The 16,108-nt window shown below is 38.8% G+C and overlaps 4 protein-coding genes across 4 annotated transcripts; 2 read left to right on the top strand and 2 right to left on the bottom strand.

Annotated features, from left to right (window-relative positions):
• Positions 1 to 1,502: 1,502 nt before the first annotated feature.
• Positions 1,503 to 6,891, top strand: LOC118275829 (uncharacterized). Its single transcript, XM_035593918.2, has 7 exons — positions 1,503 to 1,620; positions 2,620 to 2,643; positions 3,025 to 3,239; positions 4,067 to 4,193; positions 4,572 to 4,748; positions 5,458 to 5,639; positions 6,703 to 6,891. The coding sequence occupies exons 1-7, from the start codon at positions 1,566 to 1,568 to the stop codon at positions 6,808 to 6,810; spliced, it is 888 nt and encodes a 295-aa protein (XP_035449811.2). The 5' UTR covers positions 1,503 to 1,565; the 3' UTR covers positions 6,811 to 6,891.
• A 382-nt stretch (positions 6,892 to 7,273) lies between these two features.
• LOC118275828 (ribosomal RNA processing protein 36 homolog) lies at positions 7,274 to 9,559 on the bottom strand. Its single transcript, XM_035593917.2, has 4 exons — positions 9,392 to 9,559; positions 9,076 to 9,311; positions 8,090 to 8,370; positions 7,274 to 7,451 (listed from the first exon to the last, which is right to left on the bottom strand). The coding sequence occupies exons 1-4, from the start codon at positions 9,449 to 9,451 to the stop codon at positions 7,312 to 7,314; spliced, it is 717 nt and encodes a 238-aa protein (XP_035449810.2). The 5' UTR covers positions 9,452 to 9,559; the 3' UTR covers positions 7,274 to 7,311.
• Positions 9,560 to 10,139: 580 nt separating this feature from the next.
• LOC118275359 (uncharacterized) lies at positions 10,140 to 11,338 on the top strand. Its single transcript, XM_035593279.2, has one exon. It carries the CDS (start codon positions 10,331 to 10,333, stop codon positions 10,940 to 10,942), a length of 612 nt encoding a protein of 203 aa, XP_035449172.1. The 5' UTR covers positions 10,140 to 10,330; the 3' UTR covers positions 10,943 to 11,338.
• A 549-nt stretch (positions 11,339 to 11,887) lies between these two features.
• LOC118275360 (uncharacterized) lies at positions 11,888 to 15,790 on the bottom strand. Its single transcript, XM_050695517.1, has 7 exons — positions 15,704 to 15,790; positions 14,902 to 14,925; positions 14,280 to 14,485; positions 13,810 to 13,933; positions 13,321 to 13,479; positions 12,665 to 12,846; positions 11,888 to 12,078 (listed from the first exon to the last, which is right to left on the bottom strand). The coding sequence occupies exons 1-7, from the start codon at positions 15,747 to 15,749 to the stop codon at positions 11,962 to 11,964; spliced, it is 858 nt and encodes a 285-aa protein (XP_050551474.1). The 5' UTR covers positions 15,750 to 15,790; the 3' UTR covers positions 11,888 to 11,961.
• Positions 15,791 to 16,108: the final 318 nt, after the last annotated feature.

The raw sequence follows: 16,108 nt of genomic DNA, 5'->3' as shown, positions 1-16,108 counted from the left end.
CATGTATGTTCTCTGTCGGAGCAATACGACACGGGCATGAGCGGCAGGGATAACGAATGGCCTTTAAAGAGTTAAAAGTAATATTTTGATTCATGTCTTTGATTCCAATCGAAAGATTTAGATCAATAAGGGATTAAAATGATAATATTAATATGTACTTATTGTAGCAAATACAGAAAACCCGAAAGATTTAATCTTAAATGTATTATATTTGTATATCTACCAACACGTAACGATTATTAGAAGATAAAACATTGTTTATGTTATATTTTTACTAAAACTAATGAACAAAGTCCAATTCAATTGTTTTTGTTAGGTAGGCAGATAGATATCTCCTCAACAAAGTTCCTACTTTTAATTTTATTTATCTATAATCTAGAAATGAATCAGCAAAACACGTGTTTCGTTACTAGGCTTTTATCGTGACAAACATTCCTGGCATGGTGTCTACGTGGCTACTGTGTACCCATGGTATAGTAAATACTTAGTATCCACCCTTCTACATCAATCTATAGGCTAAGGATTGTTGAAAGCACTCGAAGTACCTAATTGATACATTTTTAAGTAAGTATTTGAAAAATCCTCGCCGGTTCCGTATTCCAGCCTTGTTAAGTGTCTTTACTTAACAAGGCTTAAGTACATTAAGAAAACAATCGTTGCATCACGCAAGATCAATTTTGTAAAGATTTGAATTAGCCACAATTTTACAATAGAGATAGTCCAGACATTATATCCACCTGCGTCAGATTCCATGTGATTTGTTGGATTATTATATATAACATAGAACAAACATATCACATGGAATGGAATATGTCGAATGCCGATTCATTTATTCAGAGTATTTTTTTGTTTTGAGGGGGTTAATTATTTTATTCAATGACTTTTCTGAACCTTTTGAACAGCGATATCGAAGCTTAGAAGAAGAACCCAAGAAACTATCGGCGCGTCGCATTCCGCGCGCGCCTCAAAGAGCCATCAGACCACCACAAATGCCCAGTAGGACTGATTCCTAATCCGGAGCTGCGGACTACCTATCGGGTTTACCGGTGCTCCGGCTCGACAAGCAGGAGAAGGAACGGGGTGGTTTTTAGTCAGTAAGAGTCTGACACTCCCTCTCGTATTGCCATGGCGAGAGAAGTCATTGGATGATTTTTCCCCCTGAAAAAAATCCAGCAATAATATATCACAGGTTGTTGATAATCTTCAATATTTATGCTATTAAATAAACAGTTTCGTAGATACCTACAGGTTTTACCCAGAGAATAACACGTTCAATGAAAATACAACCACTTGACAACTAATTCGACTATCTCACTTTAGATTGATTCATTACTATGTATCTATCAATGACTTAACATGAATGTGACCGTATTAAAGCCGTGTGCAGTGGTTACATCAAGCTACACAAAACTACGAATATTATCTGATCAATCTTCAACTTTAACTCAACGTTGTAAGGTTGGTAATGTATTGTGTATTTTGTCTATTTGGTGTAGTTTAATGTGTGTTCTCGTTACGTATATAATGTGTCGTCACGTGTAGTGTTGATCAGTAAAGTAAGAACCATGGCTACGTATAGGACGCTTATGTTGTTGTGCTTCTTGGCCGCTCCCGCGATCGGTGAGTACATTGTATTATTTTAAGAACTATCTTGAGACATATTGAAGCGCCGCCGCGAAGGCTACTCTTGCTTGAATATGAGTCCCGATGCGTTTTGAAACTTGTAGAGCTTTCCCCTATTAGTTCACGCGAGGAAGCTGTTATATTTTATCTCCTAAAACGGCGAATTAAGTAATTGATCTTCAATCAACATACTTTTCCTTTTTATTATCATATCTTTTAGTTAACTGTTTCTTTTTGTACCTTTTTATGGTTTAATTGGAATAAACGGTCTGACACTGACTTTAGACATCACTGCACTGACTTTAACTTTGAATGAACAAACAAACAAACTCTTGAACTATATATAATTTTGTATATAAGAATAATAATTATGTAGGTAGGTATATTTTACTCATTGAGACAGGTCACAGTCAGTGATCACGGTTTTATTAATTACACATATTTTTGAATTCGTTCTGGTGTTAATTTTTCCATTAAGTTACCTATTTACCTACTTGATTTGTACTATATGTATTAATGAGTAGGTTTGCATAAGTAATACCTACTTACTTACCTAGCCGGTAGACGAGTAGATGCATCACCTGATGGTAAGCAATCGCTGCCCATGGACATCTGAACTGAAACAGTAGAAGCGTTACACTTACAAGTGCCGGCCTTTTGGGGTCTAGGAATTTAAGGGTTGTTGAGGAAATTGGAACTCTGGTAACCTCACTCACACAACGAAACACAATGCAAGCGTTATTTCACGTCGGCTTTCTGTGAGGCCGTGGTCTCTCCGACTCCGGTCAAACCGGCCCATTTGTGCCAAAGCATGGCCCACAACACAAAATAAGTCATTATTATAGGGGTTTTACCGTAATCTGAGTTAGATGTAGGTGTAGTTAGTATAGTTATTACCTACTTAGGTAGTTATTACTTAGGCCGACTAGACCAAGGATTGAATCTTGTGAACTCATGCAACGTCATAATTCTTAACGTTTTTTCTTTTTATTTCAGGAGCATGGCAGGGAGGATTAAATGGTAAGGAAACTGATTTACTTATACATATCTATTCCAGGAACGGACTACCTAGCGGGTTTACCGGGGCTCCGGCTCGAAAAGCAATAGTAGGAACGGGGTGGTTTTTAGTCAGTAAGAGTCTGATACTCCTCTCGCCTCACCTACAAGTGCGTTGCCAGTCTTTTAGGGATTAGGACTTTGAGGAAAGTGGGAGGTGGTGAAGGAATTGGGTCTCTGATATCCTCATTCACATAACGAAGGTGTCTGATATCTTGGAAATACGTACCTACCTCTTTGAAATCAAAATAAGATTACATCCTTTTAATAATAACTTATCATCACCCCTATTTCATTGTACATAGAGTCCTATTTAAAGCATAATTATTAACATTACCATTCCAGTTCGCTTCGACATAACAGTCGTCGGTATTGGAGTGACGGCGTTCATAGAACTGCCACAGTCCAACGCGACAGCTGCTGAGAAGAGCTGGGTACAGGTGACCCGGCCCGAAGGTCCTGCCGGTCTGGCATCACTGGTCATGTGGTGCCCACCAACCGACTACACTGTCTGTGTGCTAATCGATGATACTGGATACATCGCTGGTCTGCAAGTTGCTGTACGTATTTTGATCTTTGCTTCTATGTTTTCCTAGTATTTTTATGTACATATTTGGTATTGATTAGGAGCAAATTCGGAAAGCGGTCGTTATGGATGTATGTAGATAGCTTTCTTGCTAAGAAGAGTTTCATTCCCTTCCCAGACATCTACATTTAAAAATCTGAATTCTCCAAATATTTTTCAATATTGTGTAGCTTACTAGTATATGAATAACTTTGTAGTAATATGAATAACTTGGTAGTAATATGAATAACTTGGTAGTAATATGAATAACTTGGTAGTACATAATATGAATAACTATTGGTAGGTAGGTACTATACTATTGTCTCTAAGTATAAGAACGTTGAAATTTTATTTGTATTCAGAGACAGTCAGCAAATATATGTATAATAATGGTAAGTGGTTAGGAACAGAAAATGAAAAATATGGATTTAGTGTTTGTTGTGATCTTATCACACACTCCCTTCTTATAATTATCATTTGTCATAATCCAATGTAATTCTGTGATAATAATAACTACAGGTAATAGCTGCATTCGAATCACCCAGCTCATTGACTTTTTTATTGCCTATTATCTTACCGATAACTTTGAAAAACATCTAAGAATTAGGTAGGTACAAGCAGGTGCAGTGTACAGTCAGTCAAGTTCAATGATACTTAACAAAAACTACTGTCTCCGCTTGCCTGTACCTACTGCAAACCAAATTGGCAAAGCATCAAAAGAACCTATGTCTTAAACAAGAACCTATGTTAATTTTGCTCCTCCCTTCAGACTCAACTGAAAAATATATTACTTAAAATAAAAGCAGACTCCTTATTTTGCAGCTGGACATAGAAAAAGTGACGGGCAACACTTATGACATGAGAACTCAAGGATTCACTTACTGGACAACCAACCTGAATGGAGAAACTAAGAATTACTGGACGACGCAACAGTATTACATTTCACCTGGTAAGCATTACTGCTAGCTTTTATGATTGTTAGTTTGCAAAGACGTACAAATGACAGGGTCCTGAATAGGCTTGTTGTGGGTAAGAGCAAGGAGCGTTCTTAAGAAGATAGGGATAAGTATAGACAAATGATAAATCTGCACCGTCGTTGGCGCGGTGGCTGCCGTGCAACTTATCGCGGTTTACTATTTGTGTGATCCACAGATTATTGTTATTGGTCGCAGTGTCATTGTGTATGTGAAATTGTATGTTTGTAAACACACCCACGACATAGGAGAAAATACTAGGGAAGGGCCATATTTTTATAAAAAAACTAATGTTAAGAGACACATACAGAGAAGAAGCCTTACAATTGAACCTTCGATGCTCTTTTCTCCAGAAACTCTAGCGACTGACCCAGCTGCCAGGATAGCGGCGCGTGATCCCAACCTGATGCTGCAAGACCATTCCATCTACGTGTCTGGCTTCAACGGGGAACTGTTCACCATCTCCACCAACACCAGTGACATTGCCCACAATAGCGACTTCACGGAGCAAGCTTGCATCCCTGGGATGGGTGAGTGGTACCTACACCAGAAGGCAGTATAACACCAATTCGGTGGTTCTTAGTCGTTAATCTCATTTCACTTATTTACCTAGATAATATGTATGTTGGTAGGATGTATTCCTTACTTGATTATAATATTGTGATGGTACCTATTAGCCGGTTAACGAGTAGAGGCATCACCTGATGTTAAGCAATTGCCGCCGCCTATAGACATCCGAAACACCAGAGGCATTACAAGTGCATTGTCGGCCTTTTGGGGGTTAGGTATTTAAGGATTGTTCGGGAATCGGGGATTGAGAAGATTAGGAAGGGGGGTAATTGAATGTGTGAACTCAGGTTCTGTGATCCTATCTACGAACAATGGCGGAGAGTAGCGGGGCCCCGTATTAAAAAAAATTAGGAGCCCATTTTTTTTGGGGGAGGGGGAATAATCGAATCAGTCATCCATGTTTGGAGGCCCTTATTATTTTATAGACGTTAACTTTCCTAAAGTTGCTGTTGTGATATGAAATAAAAAATTAGGAAGGTTTTATTTTTTCCTTAAGCATGTTGGGGGCCGTATAATTGATACGGCAGATACGGCGCTAGCTACGCCCCTGCCTAATAATGAAATAACATCATACTTAATACTTTTACTGACGCGGAAATTACGAGTAGGCATGCCCTCTTGCTGGCTTGACTAATGAACCAATTTTGTAGATCTCGACTGTTATTCCAGGTGACCACTACTACTACAAGATGACTCCGGAGCTGGCGTGCACTGAGGATAGCTTACTGCCCTGGTTCCCCCTGACGCACTCCGACCAGCTCATTGGCCTCGGCATGGTCACCTACGGCAGGCACGTCGTCAGCGAGGGTGCCACCGACTGGTTTGAAACACCCACCAGGGGTGTTATTATGGTGAATTTTATTTTTATACTAATATAATTTCGCTTCTATTGTTAATCGAGGATTCAAAGCTTCGGTTCGGCTGAAGTGATACCACGGTCTTACAGAAATTGGGCAGGAAATGTGTGGATGTGAATGAGGATGATGATAAATAACGCTCAATCCCTAATTCCTTAGAGCGGCCGTACACGGACTGCTCGAGCAGTTAGCGGCTGAGCGACATACACGGACGGCTCGAGCGGTCGGCGTCGACTGTTCGAGCCGTCGGTTGTTGACTGCTCGAGCAGTTGGGTAGCGTGTACTCAACTGCTCGAGCAGTTGATGTTCTTTTGATTTTTTCAGCAGACGCCGCGAGGCCGCAAAGGGCGGGGGGAGGGAAGTCGGAGAGCCGTCGACTGCTCTAGAGCAGTCAACGGCTCGAGCAGTCCGTGTATGCCTCGCAACTGCTCGCGAGCGGTCGACGGCACGATGGAATTTCATCGTGCAGTTGACGGCTTGAAGCGGTCGCGACTGCTCGAGCAGTCGTGTGTACGGCAGCGAATGAATGGCTATAGTTCATCGTGCCGTCGCGGCTTCAAGCAGTCGGTTATAACTGCTTGAAGCCGTCCGTGTACGGCCGCCCTTAGAGTGCTTTTCCACCAGAGATATGCTATGCTACGTTGCTGTAGTGTTTGGCTTCCATCAATCATATTCTTTGGTACACATAGTTTACCTAGCACTGGTGTGAACGGGTTCAACTAAGTATGTTCTTTATATCGAAAGATGCGTGTTACGGATGCGTGCTATAGATGATCGCGAGTGGTGTAGCCATGTGCAGAGCTGAGTACCTACTGCAGTTACTTTGTGGCGGCGCATCTTCTTAGCACAGCTACATAGCTCAGTGGAAACGATCAAATAGTTTCACAGCTTAGCTATTACATCTTCGCAGCATAACTACATAACACATCTCTGGTGGAAAAGCACCCATAATAATTAATCACCAAATCTTCAATCTTTTAAACACACACACAACTTGTAACTCCTTGCATGTTGCGTTATCATTTCTTGTGTCAATAATAATTGTTGTTTTTCCCAGGCTATCGTTCCCAGAGGACCCCAGTGTATGTACGACATGGCAGACTCTCCTGGAGTCATCACCATGCACACATACTTCATCAAACATCCATATGCAGTGACTTGTTAGGTTTGATTAGTTAATTGGCACATGACTCTGATAGTGTATTTATGATTTAAAGTTTAATATTAAAGATTTATTTAATAAGAATGTGTATTTTATTTCACCTACTTCCCGACGGTGACAAGAGAGTCCATAAAAGCAAAATTTGGTATGACAACATAGCAAGATGCTCATGCCTTTTCTAAAATTAGGGAATATCACATCATGTTCCCTAACTAATCGTCTGATTTTTAAACAAAAATATACTTAAAGTGGGCAAACAACTGTGTTACAACTGGGCATGGCAAATAATACACAGTATGAAAAAGATTTAAATCACAAGTAGAGCTAAATATTGGAATACAATTTTGTCGTGTATTTTTGATATGAGCGTGGCGCCGTATTCTAATAAAAAATACGTGAACCTATCGCAAAAACATTAAAAAATATAACAATGTAAAATAAGGTAACACGAAAAAAATTATTGGACTTGGGGTAATTGTACATTTTATTGCTCTATTTACATATTTAACTGACACCAGTTGGTGCCTTAAAGGATCGTTTCTTAACTTTCTGCTGTCTCCGCTTGAGATGGCGCTGGATCCTTCCAGAACCTTCCTTCTTCAGTTCCTCGTACTGCTTCACTAGTGCTTCTACTCGTTGTTCAGCTGCAATCAACGAATATCAGTTTATTAGTCACCATTTTTGCAAAATACACTTAATAATTATTCCATTTGATTGTTTTGTTTATCGAGTGTTCATTGCCAGACAAGGGGTCTCAGGTTCTATCTATTCCCTGGTCGGGCAAAGTATTACTGGGTTTTTTTTCGGTTTCTCCAAAATTTCTCAGTTGTAGCATGGAGCCTGGAATTGTGCAGTATATACCAATAGGCTCACCTTATATTAGATGGGACTTAAAACACAAATGGTGAATAGTGAGTGTACATTGTATAGCGATATTACACGCTGTAATGGCGTAAAAGGCGTGACGTTGCGTATAATTATTCCATTTTATTATTTTTCAGTGTCATGGCATATGGAATAGTATTATTCGAACTCATGACACAACTGTTCACAAGTGTAGGTAACATGTATTTTCATTGCCGTTCACGCATTCAGAGATTAAATATATAAAGGATATCCCAAAACTCAACAATATACTGTAACCCAGTAAACTTAAAAAGTGTTCATTTAATCAAAATTCTAAAATAGTATAATTCTAAAGAACAAACACATGGTGTACTTTTCATCCTAGAAATACAGGCAATATGGCAGACAGAAGCCAGTTTAATAATAAATAACTTACATTTATTCTTAAAGTGCGGCTGTTTTCCTGCCCTAAACTCTTGTTCAACCTGTTCTCTATTCTTCTCCACTGCTTCTTTCTCCACCTTACTCCTCTTCGTGTGTTTGTGCTGGTCATTCAATCTCTGCAGTAGTCTCCGTAGCTTCAACTGTCTTTCAGGGTCCGTAGTTTCTTTCAGTTCGGCTCTAATAGCCTTTATGTCTTTTATACGGATATCTGACAGAAAATTATAGTCTTCAGCAAACTGTTTCTTGTCGAATTCACCGCAGAGAGGGTCAAATCTGTAAATGTTATTGTTTTAAGAAAAGTTCATGATTTTTTGTACAAGTGTTTGTTTGTTTAATGTGGTATAAATTTTCTAGGAAGTGTCCTCTCCATTCCTTTTCCTCCTTCCATTGTCATGGGTGCTTTTTGCACCAGAGATGTTATGTAGCTATGCTACGAAGATCTAATAGCTAAGCTGTGAAACTATGTATTTGTTTCCACTGATACTAAGCTAAGGAGCTGTGTGAGAAAGGTGCACAGCTCGAGTATATGATGTATTGATAGTAGGGAAGTCATCAATAGCATGCATCTTTCCATATAATAAACAGTTTCTTACTGCACTGCATTGCAACCATAGATGTGTACCAATGAAAATGATTGCTTTTAACTTTAATTATCTGTAACTATAATCTACAACTGCCTCGTTGGCCGAGTGGTTGCAAGTGCGACTGCCGGGCAAGGGGTCTCGGGTTCGATTCCCGGGTCGGGCGAAGTATTACTGGGCTTTTTTCGGTTTTTCGAAAATTTCTCAGTGGTAGCACGGAGTCTGGAAATGTGCCCGGTATATGGCAATAGGCTCACCACCTATTACATGGGACTTACAACATAAATTATGAAAAGTGGGTGTGCATTGTACAGTGACTTTACGTGCCATAATGTGCACCTCTGCTTACCCCTTCGGGGCGTGACGATATGTATGTATGTATGTATAATCTACAAACCTTGGGTCACGAATTTCTTTCTTCTTGACAGTTGGTATAGCTTGCAGCATGCGCACAGGCTTCTTAGAGCTCATCTCACGTGGTCTATTTTTATTTTCCCTTTTAAATACTTTTGGAGCATCTCTCTCTGGTTTTTTACCAAACAATGCTTCTTTGTACACTTTGGCACCGATTTTCTCTTTTAGTTTTTGTAATTCCTCAAATGATAGCGTTGATAACTGTGATCTAATTTCAGTCTGAAAATGAATGAAGTAAACATGAGTAAAATCTTTATTTACCCTATACAAATTAATATATCTTTAATATCCCAACTTACCCTTTCCTCATCCTGCTCCTCAGCACTAGAATGTTGGTCGGATTCATCACTACTGCTCATTGTAAGACTATTTGTTTATATTCACAAAATAACAAATAAAAACAACCACACAATATAAACAGTATTTTACTTTTTTAAGGTTATAATTTTTGACTTCGACATTTACTAAAGCTGTCATCCGATGAGGTGAAAAACGTTCAGAAACGACATGTTATTTTTCCGTACAACAAAGTCATTGAATATATTGTGGAACAATGCTTAATCAAAACCCTCTGATTTTTTGTAATATATAATATAAAAATAAGTTGGGTTTTCCTTCCTGACGCTATAACTCCAAAACGCACGAACCGATTTCCATGGTTTTGCATTTGTTGAAAAGGTCTCGGGCTTCGTGAGGTTTATAGCAAAGACAATACAGAAAAAATCAAGATAAAGCAGGAAAACTGGGAACACCATTGGTGGCGAAACGGAGTTCGACGGGTTTTCTAGTCTATAATATAAAAATAAGTCGGATGTTCCTTCCTGATGCTATAACTCCTGATTGCACGAACCGATTGCCACGGTTTTGCATTCGATGGAAAGGTATCGAGCACCGTGAGGTTTATAGCAATTCAGGAAAAAATTAAGAGAAAAGTAGGAAAACGGAAAATCATTAGTGCCGAAACGGAGTTCGTCGAGTTTGCAATCGTCCTACATCAATTCTTGTTTTTGGCACCTGAAAGAAGTACAATTCAAAGAGTATAATAAGTATAGGGAAGCACAATGTAGGGAAGCACAATGTGTCAACGTATGCCTTGTCAAAATAAATAAGTGTACAAAAATATCATTCTTCAACATGGAATGGAAAATAAATAAATAATGTTTGACTAGGCTTGCATATAACATCAAAATGGCCCTGCTGTAAAAATTATAAGTATAAGAAATGATAAAAGTTTAATTATGGATTTAGACGAAGCAATCACCGTTACAAAAATAATAGTACAAGGGGATCCTTGTTATCTAATGGTTGGGTGGCAGTCTGATTCATTTGAAGTTTATCTGTTCAACAAAGAAAAGCTATGGAAGGGACGGTTTTCGCCAAATCGACTGGTGGGTTTTAGCAAGAACTTACATATGTCGGAAGTTGCATACTTTGCCAATGTAAAAAGAAGTTTATCCCAGGCGAGAGAAGACTATATTTATGAGTTAAAGAGTGGGTTTTTCTATTGGAAACGAAAAATTAAAGGATTAATAGTGATAGAAGGATTTCTACCGATGGAACTTGATCCCACGCCCAAGCGCTCTCATCCAGATCTAATAGAAGTTCTTGTAGCTTTAAACAAACATATGAAACAAAAAGTACATAACCTCAAATCTAGTTTTCAAAGTATCAAGTCGGATTACCAAAAGTGCTTGAGAGATACTGAAGAATTTTTGAACCTAAAAATTGAAATGGAAAAGGCACTCTGCGATAAGTTTCTAAGTTTACTAAATGTGAAAAGATCGAAAGTAAACTCTTTGAAACTGAACAGAGCGTACCTGAAAGACCAAGAGATGCTGGATCTTCATTAGTTGTAAAGCGATATGCCAACGTTGCTTGTGATTGTGACTACAGTAATTGTGCCTGTACTATTTCTCAACAAGCGATTTTAACACCACTATGCATTTTGATCAATTCAGATCAATCTGAGTGAGGATCGAAGCTGATGGAAGTATTTGGAGCTGTTGCAAACTATAGAAAATGGGCAACAACCAGAAATAGAATCAAGCGATAAAATCAAACTATCAGAAATGTATGGGACACAGCATATTTGGTGAAGTTTAAAATGTATGAATTTTATCACGAAAAGGACTTTGTATTACGTAAGTTAAACAAATCTTGTGAAGAATTGAAGCTCTTTTTAAATGACGCCAAATATTACAATGTTTAAAAGGTCTTGATTACATTAACTGAATTAAAAATGCTAACGGTAATTTGATTTAAATCTTAACTCCTTTTGAGTAGGTAATCAAATACGCCTGTGCGAATGAGGAATTATTTGCTGCTGAGAAAAAAAAAAATAGTCAGGAGAATGAAAAAGATTCACTGAGAATTTGACTCTACCACATCATTGTGTACTTTTCCGAAAATGGTATTATTGGTGCAGTGGTTGTGTGACCGGCTGCTGTGCAAAGTGTCGCAGATGCTATTCCCGCGCCGACCAAAAAGTGATAATGGCATTTTCTGTGTGTGATACAGTGACTTATCTATTCACGGAAAAGTACACCCTGTGCCACTCTTTTGACTCTTGTTGCTACAAATCTTTATTTTTTCATTTATAAGTAAGTTATTAGGATTTACTAAAATTTATTCTAGTGTACCCAAAGCGTACCTGAAAAACTCATATCCACTAAGTAACACTTAATTCACAGTTATCTCTGCCGTCACCGAATGCTTACCATCAGGGTGATCTGTATGCTCGTACCTATCCTATTAAAAAAACGGATAATGAAGCCAAGAAATGAATAAAACAAGTATTTTATGCAACAAAATTTATTAAAATTCCGGAATACAGGTGCAATTCTTCGGTTCGTCCGTATTTAACGGAATCCTAACCGAACAAGCAGGTGATCCTGCGGGGGTGCTCGGTGAAGTACACGTGCATGGTGGTGACACCGTTCTCTCCGACATCATCGTACATGCACTGGGGGCCACGTGGCACGATCAGCTGTAAAGAAAACAAAAAATATTAGTATCTAATACCATATCTTTTTTTTTGAAGGGGGAAAATCATCCAATCACTTCTCTCGCCTTAGGCGAGGCGAGAGGGAGTGTCAGACTCTTACTAACTAAAAACCACCCCGTTCCTACTCCTGCTTTTCGAACCGGAGCCCCGGTAAACCCGCGAGGTAGTCCGCATCATATCATAATATAGATTGATCCGGAGCTGCTAATGAATCTAATGAATAATGAATACTGTCTCGTTGGTCGCTATTCCCGTGTCGGGCAAAGTATTACTGGACTTTGTTCGGTTTTCCGTAAATTTCTCAGTAGTAGCGCGGATTCTAGAATTGTGATCGGTATATGGCAATAGGCTACCCCTATTACATGGGAATTATAAAACAATTGGTGAATAATGAGCGTACATTGTACAATGTACAGTGGCATTACGTGCCATAACGATAGGCGTGACGATTCGGAGACTATGGGCCTCCTCTACAATATCAGCGTTTAGCATAATTTCCACGCATGTCAAGCGTGTTGTATGGCGCAGTTTAAAAATCAAAACATGTTTAGAGGTATACAATATTTACCTTAACTGCGGTCTCAGGGGGGTGTTCGAAATTGTCGGCCTGTCCTCTACCCACGGTTAATGTTCCGGGCACCATGAATCCAATGGCGTTGAGCTCACCACCATCGTACAAGGGGAACCAGGTGAACATGGTGGTAGAGCTGCATTCCAGTTCTTCAGACATGTTGTAGTAGTAATGGAGACCTAGAACATTCATCACATTATGCCTGGGACCCAATCACATTATACGTAGTACGAATATTAAAAACCTATTTAGTCCGTTAGTTACGTAATGAAAAAAATGTTAGACACTATCTATAGGACGGACATTAAAATAAAAATAAGTCATCTACCATCATTCTGTAAGGAACTTGTATATCAAGTTTCAATTTTTTACGACCTAATGCTGGGGTCACACTAATGGAAAATGCCATTTATTTTCAAAATGAAAACAAATGAACGATTATGAACTTTAATTGTTCGTACAAAACATCAATTATCGCCATAATCAAATGGCATATTCCATTAGTATGGCCCCAGCATAATAGTTCCTAAACTATTGGTCGTTATACTGATGACTTGTGACAGGTCCACTGTGCGTTATTTTGTCAGTTACCAATTATATAGTTACATTTTACATAGTACCAAATCATTACTTTAATATATAAAATTACTTACCCATCCATAAGAAGCAAGCTTGCTTAGTGAATACAGTGTCGAGGTCCTTAGCGTACTTTGCTATTTTCACCACCTGGTCTTTGAAGCCTTCTACCGTTACGTAATCATTTCTGATGATATTTTTATCAGGGTCGGGGTAGTTGATACGAGTTTCGGCGTCTAATGGGAAAATAGGAAAGTTCATCTGGTTAAAAACCCTTTTCTTTTCAAATTCATATTAAAAATGTTGTATCGATGTGTTTCGATACTTAATTAAACTAATCTTAAGAACAGGGGGCTTACTCTTGAAGCCAATTCAGATCAATCAACATTGATATTATGAAATTTCATACTCTTGAGTTGCAACACTAGCGCCCATTGGATAAATATTATATTCCATATTCTGAATGCTATTATATCTGATAGGGGTTTGGATCGAAATTGCATTGACATTGACATTGGTTTCAAGAGTAAGTCAGATAGCAAAAAAATGTTAAGAACACGACTAACCAGGGGCTACGAAGTACTCAGCCTTGGTGTAGTACGCAATGGTCTCTCCGTTAACTTCGGGTTCCCAGTTTTTGAAACCAAGATCATCCATGTCATAAACAGGAGTGAATGCGTCAACACGCACCTGTAACAAATTATGTATTATAATAACGTAGATGACTCATTTTTATTTTAATGTCCGTCTTGTACTCGTAGATTTTATTAAAACAATATACACATATTCTTTATTTCGAACGGATACAAATAATTTCGAAGATATATCGATTATCGATCGAAGATAAACGTCTAATAACAAAAGCTTTTTTTATGACTTCTCCCGCCTTGGACGAGGCGAGAGGGAGTGTCACACTCTTACTGACAAAAAACCACCCCGTTCCCACTCCCGCTCCGAACCGGAGCCCCGGTAAATCCGCTAGGTAGTCCGCAACAATAACAAAAGCTTGATAGTAAGAATATAATTATATACGAACCGAGATTTGCACACCAGCAGCGTAAGAAGTTTCGTCAGTAAGGATACAGAACGAGTAGTCGTCTGCGGGACACCACATCTGCAGGGGTTCAAATCCTTCAGCACTGTAGGGTCTCTCCACATTCACCCATTTGTCTTTGGCGGCAGAGGCGTTAGAGCGAGGGACGTCTTTGAAGGCATTGAAGAGGTTGACTGCGTCGAACCTCCCTAAAAAATGTATGTTTGTTAGTTTACGCCCGCGACGTTTATGATGAATTTTATTATTTAATGGAAATGAAATGAAATGTTGAAAATATATACTTAGGATTATTTCTCTGGAAATAGGTAAGAGCGTGGCTAACGCCCGTATATTGAAATGCTATTCAATTTTAAGTTGTACTTAAATATCGTGCTATCTCTGTCATTTTATAAAGAATTGATAGGGACAGAACTAGGGTTAAGAGCGTCTTAAAATTGAGTAGCTTTTGAGTATTCGGGCGTAAGACAGGGAATATCGTAACAGAAATATGAGTAGCAGTTACTTCTAAATATTCTCAAAACCCCTCATACTGCTTGTTTTGAATGTCTGCCAACTGGCATAATGAGAGTTGGCATAATGATAGTTAAGTACGTGTTTTACTTACTTTTGAAGCCAACTTCGAAAGCACCTGAAACAAAAATACGCAAAATGATTATAGATAATTTTATTCACCGTGTGAGTGACGTTACTACAGGCCCGATTTCTCCCCCAACGCTCAAATCCCAAACCCCCAAAAGGCCGGCAACGCTCTTGTAACTCCACACTGGAGTTTCGGGTGTCTATGGCTGGCCGTGATTGCTTACCATCAGGTTATTCATTTGCTCGCTTACCGGCCTATACTATAAAAAATCTAATATTTGTGTACTGAAAAATGCTTGTTGGGGAGATTTTCGATATACAGGAAATATAGAAAAATACTGTTTGCAAAAAATACATCAGCAGCTAATAGGTAAAATAAAATAAATAAAGTGTTGACTACGACAAGGATTGTCCACAGAAAGCTCTTCAAAGAGACGAGTGGAAGGAGGGTAGGGAGGCCTTTGCCCTGCAGTGGGACGACCATGGCTGATAATAATAAAAATAATTGCCTAGAGAACCACTTTAGGAGACTGGCGTTGGGCGGATGGATCAAGGGCCCGATGTGGAAGGCACGGCACGGCACGTATTGTGAGGAGGTTTCTGTCTCTGGAGCCCTAACCACCGGTAGCTTGGACCATGCTCCCGTTGCTGATCGGATCCACTTTATATACTTTATGTATTTTATAAGTAGTATTTAAAAATGTCATTTTAGAGGATTTTGAATAAATATATGTATTTTATAAGTATAAATTAGAGGATTTAAAATAAATATATGGAATTTTAGAAGATTTTAAATAAATATTACGGAATAAAAATAAAGTACTCACCAATGAATGGTACCAAAAGGCAGACGAGAGCGAGTGTGCGGATCATGGCTGTAGCTGTAGTCCTTACCAAGTGCTGCGACACGACTGGTGACCGAACACACCTCCACCGACCCTATATATACTCAACGACTTACTGAAACTCAAACACCATCACGCCATAATTTTCCGTATTTTTCCTTTTTCGTATTTGCAAAACGGCTAAGGTCGATTAAAATTGTATTATTCGGCAAATATTTATTCATATTGAAATTGTTATCCGTCTGTGTGGAATTGTACTGGACCTATCCATATTATTATTACTAACTAAGCTGTTATCGCGATTTCGTAAGCGTGGTAAACGTCAAGCTTAAATCTCAATCCACGGGAATTCTGGGATAAGTCTATCTACCCATACATTACTATATA

The sequence above is a fragment of the Spodoptera frugiperda genome, chromosome 8 (genome assembly GCF_023101765.2).
Source record: "Spodoptera frugiperda isolate SF20-4 chromosome 8, AGI-APGP_CSIRO_Sfru_2.0, whole genome shotgun sequence".
In the NCBI taxonomy this organism is placed as follows: Eukaryota; Metazoa; Arthropoda; class Insecta; order Lepidoptera; family Noctuidae; genus Spodoptera; species Spodoptera frugiperda.
This window is presented reverse-complemented; position numbering and strand designations above follow the sequence as displayed.

Excerpts from the sequence above, each read along its gene's own strand:
- LOC118275829 (XM_035593918.2), top strand. The coding sequence starts at position 1,566 with ATGGCTACGTATAGGACGCTTATGTTGTTGTGCTTCTTGGCCGCTCCC. Across the intron at positions 1,621-2,619 it reads CTTGGCCGCTCCCGCGATCG|GAGCATGGCAGGGAGGATTA; the intron begins GTGAGTACATTG and ends TTTTTATTTCAG. Across the intron at positions 4,194-4,571 it reads ACAGTATTACATTTCACCTG|AAACTCTAGCGACTGACCCA; the intron begins GTAAGCATTACT and ends TCTTTTCTCCAG.
- LOC118275828 (XM_035593917.2), bottom strand. The coding sequence starts at position 9,451 with ATGAGCAGTAGTGATGAATCCGACCAACATTCTAGTGCTGAGGAGCAG. Across the intron at positions 9,312-9,391 it reads AGGAGCAGGATGAGGAAAGG|ACTGAAATTAGATCACAGTT; the intron begins GTAAGTTGGGAT and ends ATTCATTTTCAG. Across the intron at positions 7,452-8,089 it reads GCCGCACTTTAAGAATAAAT|CTGAACAACGAGTAGAAGCA; the intron begins GTAAGTTATTTA and ends CGTTGATTGCAG.
- LOC118275359 (XM_035593279.2), top strand. The coding sequence starts at position 10,331 with ATGGATTTAGACGAAGCAATCACCGTTACAAAAATAATAGTACAAGGG.
- LOC118275360 (XM_050695517.1), bottom strand. The coding sequence starts at position 15,749 with ATGATCCGCACACTCGCTCTCGTCTGCCTTTTGGTACCATTCATTG. Across the intron at positions 13,934-14,279 it reads CTGCTGGTGTGCAAATCTCG|GTGCGTGTTGACGCATTCAC; the intron begins GTTCGTATATAA and ends AATTTGTTACAG. Across the intron at positions 13,480-13,809 it reads TGAGTACTTCGTAGCCCCTG|ACGCCGAAACTCGTATCAAC; the intron begins GTTAGTCGTGTT and ends TTTTCCCATTAG.